Source organism: Notolabrus celidotus, chromosome 7 (genome assembly GCF_009762535.1).
Source record: "Notolabrus celidotus isolate fNotCel1 chromosome 7, fNotCel1.pri, whole genome shotgun sequence".
Classification (NCBI taxonomy): Eukaryota; Metazoa; Chordata; class Actinopteri; order Labriformes; family Labridae; genus Notolabrus; species Notolabrus celidotus.
In genome coordinates this window covers 7,008,401-7,025,512 of record NC_048278.1, presented here as the reverse complement: position 1 = coordinate 7,025,512, position 17,112 = coordinate 7,008,401, and the positions used below count along the sequence as shown (strand labels likewise).

Here is a 17,112-nt window from a genome sequence, read left to right as displayed (position 1 = left end):
ATCTGGATTACAACAGTAGTCAAATAGAGCTATCCATTGTGTGCTAACCCTACCTCTGAACAACACAACTGATGGTCTCAAACACATTAAGAAGGCAAGTCATTCTACAAATGAACTCTTGACAAGGCTCATGTTAATTAGAAACCATTCCAGGAGACCACTTCATGAAGCAGACTGAGAGAATACCAAGAGTGTGAAAAGCTGTCATGAAGGAAAAAGGGGGCTACTTTACAGAATCTAAAATATAAAACATATTCTGCTTTGTTTAACACTTTTTTGTTCATTCAATATTTCCATATATGTTCTGTCATAGTTTTGATGTCTTTGGTATTAATCTACAGTGTTTACAATAATCAAAATAAATACAAACCCTTGAATGAGAAGGTGTTTCCAAACTTTTGACTGCTTTATGTTTAAATGAAATAACACTTTCTCATACCTTGATGGACGTAGTGACAGAAGCCACCTTCCATTTTCATATGAAAGAAGGGAGAACCTAGGGCCAAAGACAAACAAATGAAACTTTAAACTTTGCCTTTAAAGGTTAAAAATGTATTTTTATTCTTCAGTGTGCTTTAAAGAGAATCATGGTAGCCTTGTTCTCACCTGTGCAGCTGATCCTTGCTGAAACGGTCGAGGGGGTTGGGTTTGTACGCATCAGCCAGGTCAGTGACAGAAACGATGCCCGTGCTGCCAAATGGAAGTTTGACATGAAGGCCAACCTGTGGCTGAACACTTGTCACCATCCCCAAAGTGACACTGCCTTCCTCCAGTTTATGGACTCCTTCAAAGGTTAAAAGAAGAAAGAAAGTGAAGTCTATTTTTAAATTTTGCATTTAAAAGCAACCCAAAGCAAGAGCTACAGATGAAAAACGCAAACAGACAAAAGGAGAAGAAGTGACTACATGAACTGTGATGATAAAGTAGATACTAATAAAAAGAGTTTAGGCTTCTGTTACCTGTGAGTGACAGCACAAAGCGTTGAGGACTAGAGCTCACTTCCACCACCTTGGCTAACACTGCGCTGCCCAGTTTGTAGAGTTTCTCTGGATGGCCAGCGTCCTGGAAATGAACAGAGTGTAAACAATCTGATCTTCCACTACATATGGAAATTGGGGATGGGCATTTCAAGCCAAAATACTATTCAGTAATCAATGGCTTCTATTCTACGATTATTCAAATAATCATCAAAAATTATTTTGCTATTTAATGAAGTTGGCATTCTTCTTCTTCTGTTAATTAATGCGGTTAGAAAACAGCTTTAAGATGCTCTATGGTCACCGTCTGGCGGGAATACCGTATTACAACCAGGCACCGGTGAAAACGATTAAAATTGTACTTTTAAAATAAGAAAATATTCAAAGTAAATCTTCGATTTTTACTAAGTAAACGAATATTTGAATATTCAATAATATTTTCCCATCCCTAAGGAGCACCTCCACTTAATATGTGGATACAGTTTTCAAACTTACTTTTGGATCTGTGATCATGGCCAGCAGTTCAACTGTCCCAGTGACACCCGGATCAGTGGTGACCTCCAAAGACTTCTTCTCCGGATGAAACTGTACAGATTGGAAACTCGTTAATCCAGAGCACAGTTTTACCTCTTGAAATATTTATTAAATAAAGCCACAGCATTCTTTACTGTAGGGTTTCAGGGACTTACCTTTGATACAAAGCATGCAATTTCCTTCCCGACCTTATAACTCTGAAGTCTTTCTTTTGCTGTGTGCGGTTTGAAATCTTTTTTCTTATCCAGTTTGCTGCAGAGAAAAACACCAAACAAAGGAAAAGCACAGCGCAAATATGAGGGATAAAATCACACTCAGGTTGTCATGCAGTATATAATGATAATGTTGCCCATCATATGACCTGTTTGATAGAGTTACCTGGGTACAAGTGTGAGCTCAGCGATGGTATAAGCATACTTGGGATGGGAGAAGGGCAAGAATCTGGAATAAGACAGTTAAAATCAATAAGTACAATCAAAAACAATAAAGTAGGCTATCTTAGTCATCACATTTCGTCCTCTGACAGTTTGTACCTGTGACTGTTAGCCTCTCGTCCTCCGATCACCCTGGCGGTCACCGCGCTGCCCACTTTGACAGAGGATGTTGGAAAGGTCCCCTGTAAAACTGCAGAAAGTTCCAGGACCTCTGACACGTGCACGCTGCCAGTGCCCCCATCATCCAGTGTGACCTGAATGGAAGTAGGCTTCACAGTCTTCACTTTGCCCTTCACAATATCACCAAACCTGTAACCTTTAGTGCCGGACTGGGTCTCTGAGGCTGCGCGCTGTCTATTTGGTACACTGCGCGTCCACGCCACTAGAGGGAGCCCTTGTATCTCCTGACAGCTGGGCTCTATAACCTCAACGGCCAAACTCATTCCGGCCCTCAGCTTCTCCGACTCAGACCGACATATCTCATTCAGGTGACTGGTGGTTTGGATCACAGTCATCTGGGCCGTATCATCCAATGAGATGGCAGCGAAATCTTTGTCGACGTGCTGCACCATCCCTGTGTACTTTGAGCCTTCGGTTAACTGGAACAGATAAAAACACACATTAAAAGTTGATCAAACATGAAACTACTATAACCTGAACCAGTGCCTTACACCTATACGTCAATATACACTTATATCTCAGGCTGCTTCATTGAAAGCAAAGCTGGGAGATGCATGTTCAGCCACAATGAGACTGAACAACATGAAAGTTGAAACATTGCCAGTGGTTGAAAGTTTCGAATGATAATAAGAAAAGTCAACTCACAGATTTCTTCTTTGCCACCAGCTTGGGGAGGACTGACACGTGGACACATGAGGACAGGATGTCGGCATGGAGGACGACCGCAGTAACTTTCTGACCCTGGGTCAAGTTAACGCCTGGGGAAAAAAAGGTTGATGGTTCAAAAAAAGAAAGTACAGATCCTGAACTTAACTTGGAGCCTCAGTTTAAAGGTTTAAAAACCACTTCACTGATTTTACTTGAGGATCAGAACACCACTCAGCCTGCAAACACTCATGTGTAATGTGTGATATGTTCTGATGCTCTGAAGGAGGCTCTTAAACCCCCCCCAAAATGACTCAAGCAACGTGAAGTGAGTCACAAAATAACAACAACAATGAAAGGACATTGCGTTTAAAAGATGGGGGTATAAACCAGTCAGTGAAGTCTGGTTGAAGATGCTATGATTATTAACATTTGGGATTTAATGTTTTTCGTGTACATGTATGGTATTCTAAAGATAAGATAAGATATTAATTGATCCACGTGGGGAAATTTGGTTGTTGCAGCAACACAGACATAAGTACAATTAAGAACATGTTTAAATAAGTTAAATAAAATAAGATGAATAAAAGAATAAAGATTTAAGATATATACAAATGTTAGAAATTGTTAAAATAGTGGTAATTACAGGCAGTATTAAAAAAGTTGAGAAATCCAGATATGTCAGCACGTTTATGTGATGGCAAAGACTCTTGTTATAATACTGCTAAAGTGAAATGTTGGAGCGTTTTTGCTAGCTTTGATGTTTTAGGTCATAAACTGCACATACCCATGACTTGGTACTTGGTGGCTGTAACAGAAGCACCAATCAGATTGTCTGATTTAAAGGTGGCTCCACTGGCCGCCACCGTGTCTACAGTCAGCTTCAGCTTCTCACCCACAGACAGAGCAGCCAGCTGCTGGCGGAGATCACTGTTATCTGTGAGTTCACACAAAGATGATGATGAGAGATTAAACACAGAAGACAAACTTCAAATGAAGAACTAAAGAATCTACAGATCAGAAACTACCTGCAAGATCAACTCAAGAAACAGATGAGACTGATGAAATCATACCTCTCGTAGCTAACATGTCAGTTAGAGTTTTCCTCTCCTGCAGACCATTAATGAGTCTGGTCTGGGCACTTCCTTCGGGTGACATGACCTCGGAAATCTTCAGCGTGACCAGGAAACGCTGCTTCTCCTCGTCCAGGTTGGTTACTTTAGCTATGACAGTCTGGCCCATCTGGAAGGCAGTGGTGGCGTCGCTGATGAACTTGTCAGTCATGGCCTGAAGAAAACGGAGCAGAGAGAGAATTTTATTGGCAAAGAAGTAACTTTGTGGCATAGAAATGAAGGTAAAAGATCCAACATTAAACCTTTTACTCACAGACTTTGGTGAAAGACCAACAAGGCCATATGGAAACTCCACAAAGACACCGTAGGACATCATGTTCTTAATCCAGCCAATTAGCTGCATTCCCACTGTGATTTCAGAGAAGTCTTTGGCAACCACTCCTTCCTCCAGAGACCACTTCACTGTGGGTTTCTTGGTGACAGTCTTAAACAGAGGAGCAGCTAAGGAAAACAGAAACAACTCTCCAGCTGTTTAAGACAAATAAATGTGTGGACTTAAACCCAATGATGGTAAAAACATTCACATTCACAGATTTGAATCGACAGGATACAATATTCTGCTTGTTTTTGCTGCAGCAGACCAGGTTGGAGATGCTGTCCCCTTCCTTCAGGGTCTCCCACAGCAGAGGGCAGATGGACATGTGATCCGAAAGGTGCATTGTGGGAAGTAAGGCGCGGAACTCATCAGGCAGGATTGCCACCTCCAGACCTTTAAGGGACTTCTTCACTACCCTGGCCTCCATCCTCTACGTCACACAAACACATATCACATTTTAGAGTCAAAGTTAGATGAAAGGGAATATTAGAAAAATTAGATGACCATTTATCTTACCTGTCCGACTTCACAGTCAATCTGTGGCTTGGCTGCTTCTTCTGTGTCTCCTTCCACCGCAGCCTTAAACGACAGAACCATCTTCGCCTTGTCAGGGTCACACTGGAGGACTTTAGTCTTTACCACCTGGAAAAAAAACAAAGACAATGAATGTGGTTTAGAAAAGATTACCAAAAATGTTGTTGCAGCTTCTCAATAATATATGAAGAGTTTGATTATTAATAAACTCATTAAAAACTATGTGTAAATCACTTCATTGTAAAGATATTTAACACAGACATGATCCTCTGTGTCCGTGCCGTCTCACTCCTTACCTGGCCCACATAGAATATCTCCTCAGGACTGGTGATGGGCTCCGAGCTGAGCTCCCTGAGCGGCACCAGTCCCTTGACGTTGTTGTAGAAGCGAACGATGCAGCCAAAGTCTTTAATGCAGACAATGTAGCCGTGGGACACGCGACCAGGACGAGTATCCTCGTAGCTGAGGAACAGCGGCAGGGAGCTGTCAATCAACGCCTTCTTCCTGGTCAGGTACAGCTTCTTAGTCTCCACATCAACTGACAACACCTGAACACACAGAAGAATAAACCACACAAGAAGGACAGGTTAAACTAAAGGAGTCAGGTTATATTCATTAATTGTTCCTCGAAATAGAAAATGGACTGACCCGACATTTGATCTTCATGCCCTCTGTGAACTTCTTCTCTGGGTTCTTGAGGAGGATATCGGACAGGTGAGTCCGAGGGACAAGGCCCTTAATGTGGTCGGACAGATGCACCATCATGCCGTGATTCAGCAGGACTGACACGGTCCCCTGTGAAGGTGGGAAACATGGAAAGATGTAAGACGGACAAGATAAGATAAGCACTTTTCTCTTTTGCTTCCAGATAGTGTTTTGAATTTAGCAGAAAAACATCCAATCATTACGATCAGTTTTAGTTTAACTAGTGAAAATAAAATGTATGTAGGACAACCAGATCTTTGAATCACACTTTTTGTGCTTTTTTCCCAAAACCAAGTTGCTAAACCAAGAATGCTAACAGTAACTATGTTTGGCCCATCTGTTCCTGAATGTTGTTTTGAAGCCAATCACAGGCAGGAGCCATATTGGAAATGCTGAACTCAACTAAGCTTAGTGTGAGGTCAAGAAGCGGGGTTTGAGCCTCCTTGCCAGCAGCTATGTGTTCCCGCCTGTCAGTCAAGCCAGTCATGTCCTTATTTGGGCAAAACTTGTAATCTTAATATCTTCTGCGACACGTTAGAAAAAAATCCACGCCTCATACAGTGTGTGCCGATAGAGACATTATCTCTTCAGACCGAAGCCGTTTTGTAGGCTGTAGCAGGCTGTAAACATGTTTATTTCTGCTGCAAAGATTGTGTTTTTTGAATTGGTGTGTATGTGGTTTCTGGTGTTTCAGCAGCCAGCCTCAAGTGGACACTCAATGAATTGCAGTTTATAAGATGGGCTTCATATTTTGGGGCCGGAGGTTGCTGCTTGCATATACCACAGCGTAAGAAGACTAAGTGTTTAATAGATTGGAAAAGAAGAAAAAAAATTGTTAAAATGTGAGCTTCTGAGTCGCTGGTCCACAGATTTTGTTACCTTTTCATAGAGCCAGGTTAGACATTTAGCCTCAAGTCTTCATTTTAAACTAAGCTAAAATGTTGCAGTTGTTGCACAATTCATTTTAATACAGCGAGATACAAAAGAAGAATCAAGCTTCTCTGCAAGAAACAAACAAGTGCCTCAAATGTTCAGCTATGCTATCATGTAGTGTTTCTAACCATTTTGTTCTTTGTGCGTGTGTTACCTTAACACACCCTTTGAAACATTACATCTTAGTCATGAGTGGGAAACGGAACTGATGAATACAGAGACATTCTTACCTCTACAACCTGGCCGACCTTAATATCATGATATCTAAAGAACGGCCTCGTAATGACACTCCTGAAATCAAGACAAGATGATGGTACATTAGATTAAAACACGAATGTCCATGTTTGTTTTCATTAAAACATGAGAAACATAAAAGAGGTTCCACATACCCGCGTAGACTGGCAAAATGAATCTGGTCCATGGGGCTGAAGTCCAGTATCCTGCAGGTGTGCTCAGACATGGCCATCACTCTGTTCTCATTAGCAGGAGCATTAGATTCCTTTAGATGGTTCCTCTGTCAGGATGGAGAAATGTACTCATCAACCCAATCACAGTGTGCAGAATACTCATAGAAAGCATGTAGTTAGCTGTAGGTTTCAAGATTCAGAGCATCACTCCCACTTACATGCACAAAGGCCAAAGTTTTGCCCGGCAGTTCCAGCACGGCTCCAGACGTGAAGTGCATGCTGGTCATCTTGCAGTCTTTCACCACCTCACCGATACGATCTCCTCCAGCAGGAGAGTGTTCAACTACAGCCCCGGGCTGCACAAGGTAGCTGCGCAGACTCAAGCCTATGAGGCGGGTAGATGGCTCCACATACAGCACACAGGCGTGCACCTGAATGGAATGATGAAAAGAAGAATTAATGATCAGACCAGAAAGGTGAAAACACACAGTCGGGCTGTCTTGTGTGGCAGATCAGTCTTACCTCAGCTCCCTCAACATAGCTGGATGCCTTGTATGGCTCCATGTGGAGGAAGTCCACATGGCCACTGAAGGAGGACAGGAAGTCCAGGAGAAGACCATGTTTTGTCACCTGCAAGACAAACATGTTTACTTTATCAAAACCAAACAAAGCTGTCACTCAGTCTCACATAGCAGCTGCAGGGACGGTAGATTATTCACTTTAAAAAAAATAGCATCATCATTTTATCCTTTCTTCATGCAGGAGATGTAATCTTATTACTTTCATGACTGCTGTCTCTACCTTTTTGATGGTGGCTTTAACCAGAAGACCAGGCAGGAGGTTGGTGAGGTTCCAGCCCTGTGCAGGGTCAATGCAGGCCTGGGCGATACTCAAAGGGCTGACAGAGAGGCGAACCACACGGCCCTCGTTTTTCACCTCCTCCACATGAGGAGTCAAATACTGACCCACTTTCAGCTCTGGACACATAAGAGCACACACATGCTTGGAAGAGATTTTGACAATTCTTTGAAATAAATTATTGATTTAATAGGTTTAACAAAAAAAAGCTTATTTAAAATCAAATGAAGGAAAACTAAAACACTTTGTCATACCTTCTGAGCTGCTGTGAATGTCTGTCAGAGGTTTCTTGGGCAGGAAGGCTTTGGTTCCACTTATGCCAATGTCGACTATGTAGCCGTGATCCTCAACGCTTTCCACACACCCACTCAAAACCTATATTGTCACAAAATCACAGCCCAATTCATAGTTGGTTAAAGAAAAAAAATCTGAAGGTTACAATTTTAAACCAACCACGCACAACACTCATCGATGACTCACCATGCCCGCCTTCAAAGAGCTTGACGAGTGTGCCTTGTTGACCAGCTTTGGATTGATCGACAGCTGAATGCTGAGAGAGCCTCCTTTGGCTATATCCAACCTTGCAACCACACACCTGATCACCATGCCAGGGTAGAATAGATGAGGCAGGGAGCAGATTTCCTGTGAAGTTAGAAAAAACGATCAACGTCCAAGAAATCACAAACTATTCTGATACATGTACCAATGCTTGATTTAAAGGAGCTGAATGAATGATCGACCCACAGTTACATACAAAGACTTTGGCCTCAAACTGAAACCAGATTTTTCAGATAATCATTAAACATGTGGTTTCAGTTGGCAAATCCCACTTCAATATTTTTAAGCACCTTCAACACATACATAACCGAACCATCATCCCTCAGGCCTACCTCAGTGTCAGCCGAGTCCAGTTGCTCACTGAGCAACTTGGCGTACGAGTCACAGATGTAGTTGATGCTGAGGAAGCCTTGCAGGCCACAAGGAAGGCCTACGGTCACCTCAAAGTCTGTCACCTCCTTCACACAGCCCAGCATCAGCATACCCTCCTTCACATTCTGCAAAATAAAAATAAAAAAACACACAATGCCAGAGGTTGTAACGAGTAACATTGAAGTATATAACTGGACTACTTCAACACATTAAATAAATTTTATCCAAACACTGGTCCGAGAAAAATGTATTACCTTGATATGTAGAATTTCCACACATTTGACGGCCTTGTTCAGTGTCAGACCATCTTTTTTCCCTATATCTGTCTTAAACTTTTTTGGTGTCTTCCCATCATCTTTGACCGCTCCCTTCCTTTTCTTAGTTTCTGCTTTTTCATTGGACTGCAAGAAAGAAGGAAAACATTTTTAATTATAGAGGACATTCTATTAATGACAAAGTATGCAAAATAGACACACAACTAGACAAATAGGTGTGCAGAAAAGGGGGGAGAATCGCAGGATAACACACAATATGCAACACACTATCCACAAGCAATTCTACAATAACCGATCAATTGCAAACAATTATATGTGATACATCACAAAATCTGATTATCTTTTGAAATACAAAATGCCCCTTTAAAGTTCAGGATTAATACCATTAGCGCCACCTCGAGGCTTCTTTGAGTACTAATGTAGTGAGTCAAATACGGGGACAGATTTAAACAAAATAACAATATTACACACCAGCGACACAACACTTGTATGCTTTGAGGGAGGACAATAATATGTAATTTGTCCCCATATGGATATTATGTCCCACCCTCACTGTGCAAGATAAGACCAAGTAGGACAGAAAAAGAAGGGGGATAGTACCTGAAACAAGTTGTCCACTTCTGCCCTCTGCACCACTATTTTACTCTCAGTGGACTTCTTTGCTGTCCCTCCTCGAGGGAAGTCCTCCTCCACAGATGCCATGTTTGATGCTCTTTCAGACTTCTGGAAAAAAACAATGTCAATATCTTTTGTATAGACAGTTATTATCCTGATAATGATACAATTAATACAATTCTGTTAAGACACCCAGTTTGATCGTTTGTACATATGAAATGTGAGTTAATTTGTATTGCATTCCACCTTAACAGATGCATTTAAATCCAAATGTAGAAACAGGGTTTGCATCAAAGCAGCAAACAAAACATCAGTTTTGCTTTCTAATCAGACTGTCTGATTCATCGTAAGCACATCTAACTATTTAACGTTGTTTGAAAATAGACATGGTTGAATCATATACTATATGCAACATGTAAATATAACGCTATTACTCAACTTGTGACTGAACTAGCCACAACTAACATAATGTAGCACTTGGGCCGAAGAAAAACACTAGTTTACGAGTCGACATATGAATTATACTGTGGTAGAAGAATACAAATACTATTGTTAAAATATGTAGTAAATAATTATTCTACTATTAAAGATTGAAAGTTTCCTTACATTGATTCTCCGTCTTCGGGTCTCAAAACTCACATGTTGTTCAGCAACACGCCATGATCACAACCCGGAAGCAAAACTCATCCGGGCGTTTCTTTGTCTGTCCAATCAGAGACGAGGAAGAATGATTGGCACCATCCTCCGCCATTCATTGGGTGTTGGTTTGAGTGACATCGGTTTGGACCAATGATATTACAGATTTGAATTGGCGACAGTAGGCGGGACTTCCTCATGACTTTAGCATTGCGGCCTCTGCTGAAGGACACCTGACTTCTTCTGTTTGCTAAAGGGTCGTGTGGTAAAGGTAAGACATATCCTCAAGTCGTTTAAAGATTATAAGTCTTTTATCTTTTATATTAAACATGTCTCAACACAGCAATGTTACATTTACACACCCCTTGTGATAATATACTGTGTGAATATCGCTGTGAAAGTTAAACTAGCTCTCCTAGCATGCGGAGAAGCTAACTTGCTCCTTAGCGAGGAAAGTCAGTCTGAATGAAAGTCCACTGTCTGTGCATTCATCAACAACTACTCTAGTGCATACACGTTGAATCTAATGTGATTGAATTACGCTTTACTGAAGCATTGCATGAAAGCTTGTTTTAACGAGGTAACAACAGTGTTAGCGTTTCAAGCCAACCAGGTATGAGGTTATCAGTTAATTTTGCATGTAAATGCAAATTCTAGTTTCAATTGCATGATTAGTTTATATTTTGTGATATTGAGCAATTATATTTTACAAGGAAAAATCCTATTGGACTTATTTCTAACGCACTGTTCCATTACAAGTGCCTGTGAAAAGCTGGCATCACCTTGCATTGCATAATTTCTATATTCATACTGTCATTTTAAGAGGACTGTTTTATCTTCATATGTAGTGTATGAAAAATGTCAGCATCTCTAAAATGCATGATTAAATATCTCGCATTGTTCAGGCCAATAGTCTCCAACACAAAGATAAAGTTGTAGTCAAAAGATGGGAGAAAAATCCTCTAATACTTACTCAGTTTAATAAAAAGTGTCCCTTTTATTGTTGGTTGCTTATTTTTCTTTTTATTAAGTACGTGCTTCAGCTTCAATCATATTTGTCACAAATTGTCCCCAAGGTCAAAACTGAATATACTTATTTCCTGTATAATTAATGACTCAATCCTCTTTTTATTCTTCTAATCTAAGGACTATTAACAAATCATCATGGGGGGACACGATGCAGGAACCGCACACCAGTTCTCTGGGATCGCTAAGTACTTCAACGCATACACAATCACAGGAAGGAGGAATGTGAGTTGTGTGTCACTGAATATAATCTGCACTTTTCCATGACTTTGAATGATAAACTGTTGTATCGCTAAACATTTTTCTTTGTATTCCTCCTTCAGTGTGTCTTGCTCACATATGCCAGCATAGCGACCATTGCTCTTTTCTTCAAATTGAAGCCCAAGAAACAAGCAGCCATCACAGAAAAGTGATAATGTAAGTGCACTTACGTATTCACATCCTGGTATTTTCAAAGCACACTGTACTTGTTCAGTATTCCTCCATTTAAGTCACTCAAGGCTCTTTCTGTCTCCTTACAGGTGTCAATTCTGACCATGCCAGACAGCTGGAGGTGGAGGTGGAAGCAGCGGGATGTGCTTGTGATAAAATTACTTTATTTCCCTATGTAAACAATAAAGAACATGGATACCCAACATATAGAAAACACTTGTTTTATTTACAGTGTCCATCAGTATAAAAGACTATAATACAGTCAATTTCCCAGTGGCAGCAATACGTTGCTGGACTCATGGCAGTGATTTTTTATAAACAGTTCTTAATCATCAATGGCACTTATCTGTTCAAGACTTCTTTGCAGTTAATCTGCTTCATTCTGTGCCCGAGTCTTTCAGACCGAGGGCCAGAACCCGAGGTGGCTCGCCTCATTTCTATCTTTACTCAGTGAGATATTCATCAGAGCCGATTTGTTGATGATACAGTCTTTACTCCTGCTGCACCTCAAACCGTTTCTTTGTGGCCCTTAGGGAACAGAAGTTCTCTTTCAACTTCCTGTGGGTGATTTTCTCTTAAATCATAATGTCTTATGGATTGTAGGCCCCGGCAGCTAGCAGCAGGTTCCTGCGGGTAAAGTGGAGGTGAATGACAGGCGTAGATTTAGTCACGTATGTTCCCAACAAAAGCTCCTGGGAGTTATCTTGTAGATGGACGTGTCCTGTAGCTGCTGTGAAATCATCAGTCTCTAAATCATCGAATGCTTTCGTAGCGTTCCACAGACGAACAGTTTTGTCCATGGAGCCTAGAAAGAAAAAAAAAAACAGAAGAAACAATAGTAAGTGAAATTACATTAACTCTTCTTAAAGCTACATTATGTACATTTACAGAAATCAGTAGAAACATAAAGACAAATATCTTTTATGACATTCTTTAAAAAATATTTTATGTTTTCAGTTTAACAGTAAAAGGCTAATGAACTGATCTGAACAGAAGAAATGTTGTAGATTACACACCAGAGGCAAGGATCTCCCCGTCTCTACTGAACTTAAGGGAATAGATTGTGTCTGTGTGGCCTTTAAGCTCTCCAATCATAAGTCCATGACCAATGTCCCACAGAAGCACTCTGCCATCAGTAGCGCCTGAAGCCAAAAACTTCCCATTAGGAGAGAAAGCCAACGCATGAATAGGACCCTGGAAGAGAAATGAGGACGAAGGTAAAAGACTCTCTTTGAGGTCGTCTGTAGATCAGCAAATCTGCTGCAGCACATATTTGTGAATCTAAAGCATTTTATCTCTGATGGTGTAAAGATGAACACAGCCTTTTTTAGAGCAAGGTATACATGATGTATTTAACTGGCATCTGCCTAGCTTTCAAAGTTAGACATAAATTATGATAACTAATGTCCAGTCTTATAAAGTTCCTCTGAATGTCACAAAGTGTCAGGGCACAGCTTTATCTGACCTTGTGACCAGTGAAAATCCGAACACAGTTTCCAGTCAGGACATCCCAGAGCCGGATGGTGCGATCCGAAGACCCGGTGGCGAGATAATTTGAGTTGGGATGAAAGCGGGTGGAAGTGATATCAGCAAGGTGACCAGAAAACATCCGCAGGGGCTGGTAGTGATCTGTCGCCCACAGACTGTTGAAAGAAACACAAGACAGACAACTTCAGACTCGCTCCTTTCTCTGAACAGTAGACTCATTTCTGGGATTACAGGAGAAGGATTACAGGGCAGGGAGGGAATGATCTCTGCAGCAACTTACCGAGCTACTCGGTCATGTCCCCCAGAGACAAAATAGTACCCATGAGGGGAGAAGTGAGTGTCCCACACTGGGTAGTTATGACCTTTGTAGCCCACCAGACAAGTGAATGTCAGAAGACTCCACAGCCTGACGGTGCCATCTTCAGAACTCGACAACAAGTAGTTCCTGCAAGGGGAAATGGAAGAGGTCAGCTGTACTTAGACGAAGCATTTCTGACACAAATGAAGATTGGGACAGTGTGTGACAAAACGGCAACCTCCGGTCTCAAAATATGAAGCCCACGAGGAAGTGTTATAAACTGCAATTCATTGAGCGTCCACTTGAGGCTGGCTTCAGAAACACCAGAAACCACATACACACTCATTCAAAGAAGACCATCTTTGCAGCATTATTTAACATGTTTACAGCCTGGTTCAAAAAACGTCTTCGGTCAACGTCGCTTATTTCTTTATCGGCACACACTGTATGAGGCGTGGATTTTTTTCTAACGCAAGAGTTCAGATGCTATTAAGATCACGAGTTTTTGCCCAAATAAGGACATGAGTGACTTGACTCCCAGACGGGAACACATAGCTGTTGGCTAAGAGGCTCAAACCCCGCCGCTTTACCTCACACTAAGTTTGGTTGAGTTCAGCATTTCCAATATGGCTCCTGCCGACAATTGGCTTCAAAACAGCGCTCAGGAACAGATGGATGACGTCATGGATACTACATCCATTATTTATACAGACTATGTGTGTGACCCATGCTTTCTCTCACAACCTCAAACATTTCATCAATAGAAAAGATCAACAATAGAGAAAATTGCTCACGCTGACTTTATAACACAAGTAATGAAGTTCTATCTACCTGTCTGGGCTGAAGCTGATGCTGTACACCGGGCCGCTGTGCCCATGGAGGATCTTTGATTCACTGGCTGTCTTCTCGTCCATAATCCTCTCCAGCACATCATCCGACTCTTTGTCTATAACATTCAAGTCTTCATAGAGAGGAGAAGGGGAGACATGATTTACACAGAGTAAGAAAAGCATCTAGTGTGGTAGTCTGTATTACATTATCCATCCCTCGAACACGCTTTACCTGCTGCAGACTTGACCTTGCGGAGTTTTTTCGGTGTGACACTCCACACTCGTACCGTCGAGTCAGCGAATCCTCCAGCAACCAGGCTGGAGTCATCTGTGAAGTCCACTGCGGTCAGACCCTGCAGGGCAGAAAGAGAGAAAACGGGATTAACATTGAACTACCGATGCAACATCACAGGGAGGACTTACTCTGATGACTCAGAGGGACACTTTCACTGCATCTCTGTGCCACAGAGCAAAGTCTTTATTATAACTGAGTTGTTATGTTAGATTTCAAATATGTTGCTGAGGTTATCATGAGTGATTTACTTGGTAAGCATTGAGAAAAGAGTAGAAGCAGATGGACGGGAGGTTATCTGGTCCCAGGCGTATCCTCTTGGTGGCCTCCTTCATGTACATGATCTTGTCCAGCTTGTCTGAGTCCTTTAATTCTGGAAGAGGTATCCTGACCCGCAATGAAAAACATCACAGTTTTAAAATCTGGATTGTAAATAGAGTAAAATTATGACCTTTTCTTTTTAACGTGTGGACCCTGAAAGTAGAACTTTCTGCATGATGGAAATACTGCTAAAACATCTCTACCTGGTCTGTGAAGGTGCATTAGGATCCTGTTTCTTGCTCTTGTTGCCCATGCTGTCCTTCTTTGGTTTCTTCTTCTTGGGTTTACCCTCCTCATTCTCCGCCTCCTCATCCTCATCATCAAGGGGCAGCTCAATTTCTGGTTCCTTTAGCAGTCCGTAGTAAACCTAGTTAAACAATAATAAAAGTGAGAGCAGGCCTTGTATGAACAAACGTATTTCAACATTAAGAGACATTGAAACCACATTTTATGTTTGTGTTTGTATTCAGATCTTACCTTGGCCTTGTTAGCTTCCCGCTTGCCTTCTCCAGCCAAGCTGCCTGACATGGCATCAATCTGGCTCTTGCTACGTGGCATGCCATCGAAGATGTCGATATAGAGGTGCTCCTGGATGATATTCCAGATCTGGTTGTTCTGGCGCTCCTGCAGGTGCCTCTTGAGCAGCTGGTAGGAGTCTCGAGAGATCCGCAGGACGAACTTGCTGGTGCGGAAATCCAGTAGGGTCTCATTGCCTCTCATGTGCTCCTTCTTGGTCAGGCTGGACAGAACACGCAGGTCGTCTTCATAGTAGCACTCCTGATCCCCGCTGAACCTAAAATGGAAGAAGAGTTACTTACATATTACTGAAATATTTAATCATGCCTATAAACAAGCAAGTTGTTTATGAGTGAGAAGATAGACAACATGTCATGAAAACTCACTTGTCAAAGAACACTTTGGACTCATTTTCGTGATTGTTGTACACCAGCTCCAGGTACATGTGTACAAACAGCGGGTAGAAGACCTGGGACAGCTCTGCTCGATGACAGTCTAAAACCGATTCGATAAATTTCTTCAGGCCGCTGTAGTAAACTCCGTACAGAGCCGGGTCCCCCTGCTGGCTGTAAGCTGACAGCACCACGTTGACATCTGGCTGATCCTCTCCAGGAGCTGTGGGAGAAAAAAACTTCCAGGTGAGGTGTACAATCAATCATTAAAGGTAATTCAAAACCTTTAAATTAATGTTTCCATGCAAATTTCAATTATTTCTTTAAATTGTGTGTTTCCAGGGCAGACATTAAAATATTTGAGCTAACTCCAAAACAACAGAGTACTCTATTTTGGGCTATGGAAGGCAATGATTATTGTTTCACCTTTTCACCGTCTCATTGATCATTTACTTTGCAAACAATTGATTAATCAAATAAATAATCCACAGAAGTTGTTGTTCTTTGTTTGGAAAAGGGAAGAGATCACTAGTTGAAGTGTTCAAACAAACTTTTCTGACATTGGTATGACAGGAATGTCAGAGGAGCATGTTTTTGTTCTTCAGAAAAACACAAACCAAGTGGGTTTAGCTCGTAAGTCATAATTCACCATGCCTCAAAAACTACAGTGGGCATTCCTTAATTAAAAGAATACTAGATAAACTTATCACCTCAATGACAGTATCAATGGAAACACCCCCGATCATTGTATACAACCTCTGTGCAGCTTATTCGGATACCATCAGCACACTGTAACTTTACCCTGTTGGGATCTCTGCTCATTTAAAGTTCAATTGTAGTAATTTGATTACTTTAAACGTGACTGATGAGGAGTATTATTGTATAAAGTGTCAAAAGATAACGATCTGACTCAGCACATAACTGTGTTTCATTCATTAAACCCACATCAGCCTGGTTCTACCTTTGGTCGGCGCCTGAACTACAGCAGCGGATGATGCGCTGGTCACCCGGCTAAGGAGAGAGCTCGCATCCCCGCCTTCTGCATCCGCACCGCCCGCTGCACCACCCGAGCCTGCCCCGGATGAATCGGTCCCTTTCACATCAAGTGAATCTTCCGGTAATCCCGCTTCACGACGCAGAATTTCGACTGACTCGCTCAGTTTGTTCTTTCTGAGAAACTGCAGGACAGCCAGCAAAGTCTGCTGGTCCTCGGGGGCTCCCGTCGTACTCTTGTTGCTCCCAGTCGAAGCGCTGGAGCCAGGGGACGAAGAGAGAACTCTGGCCTCGTTTGCGTTATTATTTCCGCCGCCATCGTTCGGTTGTTCCGATTTTATTTCTTTATCCTCAACCGCGTCGACCATACCACCCTGCACGGCCGCCATTTTAAAAATGAAGTGCGCATGTG

The 17,112-nt window shown here is 41.8% G+C and overlaps 3 protein-coding genes across 5 annotated transcripts in view; 1 reads left to right on the top strand and 2 right to left on the bottom strand.

The window, feature by feature from the left end:
- pdcd11 (programmed cell death 11) overlaps window positions 1-10,575 on the bottom strand; it is a 14,419-nt gene extending 3,844 nt beyond the window's left edge. For 2 of the 3 annotated variants that reach the window (XM_034688312.1, XM_034688314.1), the window contains exons 1-26: window positions 10,083-10,575; window positions 9,462-9,584; window positions 8,841-8,987; window positions 8,547-8,711; window positions 8,137-8,298; window positions 7,911-8,031; window positions 7,600-7,775; window positions 7,321-7,428; window positions 7,017-7,229; window positions 6,781-6,905; window positions 6,622-6,682; window positions 5,402-5,548; window positions 5,050-5,301; window positions 4,736-4,861; window positions 4,455-4,649; window positions 4,157-4,327; window positions 3,844-4,057; window positions 3,558-3,707; window positions 2,771-2,883; window positions 2,045-2,544; window positions 1,890-1,952; window positions 1,667-1,763; window positions 1,473-1,562; window positions 960-1,062; window positions 607-784; window positions 440-496 (exon numbers count right to left, since the gene is read on the bottom strand). In XM_034688312.1, the coding sequence (XP_034544203.1) occupies window positions 440-496; window positions 607-784; window positions 960-1,062; window positions 1,473-1,562; window positions 1,667-1,763; window positions 1,890-1,952; window positions 2,045-2,544; window positions 2,771-2,883; window positions 3,558-3,707; window positions 3,844-4,057; window positions 4,157-4,327; window positions 4,455-4,649; window positions 4,736-4,861; window positions 5,050-5,301; window positions 5,402-5,548; window positions 6,622-6,682; window positions 6,781-6,905; window positions 7,017-7,229; window positions 7,321-7,428; window positions 7,600-7,775; window positions 7,911-8,031; window positions 8,137-8,298; window positions 8,547-8,711; window positions 8,841-8,987; window positions 9,462-9,563 (3,836 nt within the window). In that variant the 5' untranslated portion in view covers window positions 9,564-9,584; window positions 10,083-10,575. The remainder of the gene's footprint in view (window positions 1-439; window positions 497-606; window positions 785-959; window positions 1,063-1,472; window positions 1,563-1,666; window positions 1,764-1,889; window positions 1,953-2,044; window positions 2,545-2,770; window positions 2,884-3,557; window positions 3,708-3,843; window positions 4,058-4,156; window positions 4,328-4,454; window positions 4,650-4,735; window positions 4,862-5,049; window positions 5,302-5,401; window positions 5,549-6,621; window positions 6,683-6,780; window positions 6,906-7,016; window positions 7,230-7,320; window positions 7,429-7,599; window positions 7,776-7,910; window positions 8,032-8,136; window positions 8,299-8,546; window positions 8,712-8,840; window positions 8,988-9,461; window positions 9,585-10,082) is intronic. The other variant, XM_034688313.1, reaches the window with a different exon arrangement.
- Window positions 10,253-11,775, top strand: atp5md (ATP synthase membrane subunit DAPIT). Its single transcript, XM_034688319.1, has 4 exons — window positions 10,253-10,383; window positions 11,259-11,363; window positions 11,462-11,555; window positions 11,660-11,775. The coding sequence occupies exons 2-3, from the start codon at window positions 11,277-11,279 to the stop codon at window positions 11,549-11,551; spliced, it is 177 nt and encodes a 58-aa protein (XP_034544210.1). The 5' UTR covers window positions 10,253-10,383; window positions 11,259-11,276; the 3' UTR covers window positions 11,552-11,555; window positions 11,660-11,775.
- taf5 (TAF5 RNA polymerase II, TATA box binding protein (TBP)-associated factor) lies at window positions 11,776-17,112 on the bottom strand. The gene is made up of 11 exons (XM_034688315.1): window positions 16,669-17,112; window positions 15,702-15,930; window positions 15,277-15,592; window positions 15,003-15,166; window positions 14,730-14,865; window positions 14,419-14,539; window positions 14,188-14,317; window positions 13,339-13,503; window positions 13,036-13,213; window positions 12,587-12,764; window positions 11,776-12,375 (listed from the first exon to the last, which is right to left on the bottom strand). The coding sequence occupies exons 1-11, from the start codon at window positions 17,087-17,089 to the stop codon at window positions 12,161-12,163; spliced, it is 2,253 nt and encodes a 750-aa protein (XP_034544206.1). The 5' UTR covers window positions 17,090-17,112; the 3' UTR covers window positions 11,776-12,160.

Bases quoted from the DNA above. Each gene is read 5' to 3' on its own strand.
- atp5md (XM_034688319.1), top strand. From the start codon at position 11,277: ATGGGGGGACACGATGCAGGAACCGCACACCAGTTCTCTGGGATCGCT. The intron at 11,364-11,461 runs GTGAGTTGTGTG...TTCCTCCTTCAG, and splicing joins CAATCACAGGAAGGAGGAAT to TGTGTCTTGCTCACATATGC.
- taf5 (XM_034688315.1), bottom strand. From the start codon at position 17,089: ATGGCGGCCGTGCAGGGTGGTATGGTCGACGCGGTTGAGGATAAAGAA. The intron at 15,931-16,668 runs GTAGAACCAGGC...TTTCTCCCACAG, and splicing joins AGTTCAGGCGCCGACCAAAG to CTCCTGGAGAGGATCAGCCA. The intron at 14,866-15,002 runs GTAGAGATGTTT...ATTGCGGGTCAG, and splicing joins AATGCACCTTCACAGACCAG to GATACCTCTTCCAGAATTAA.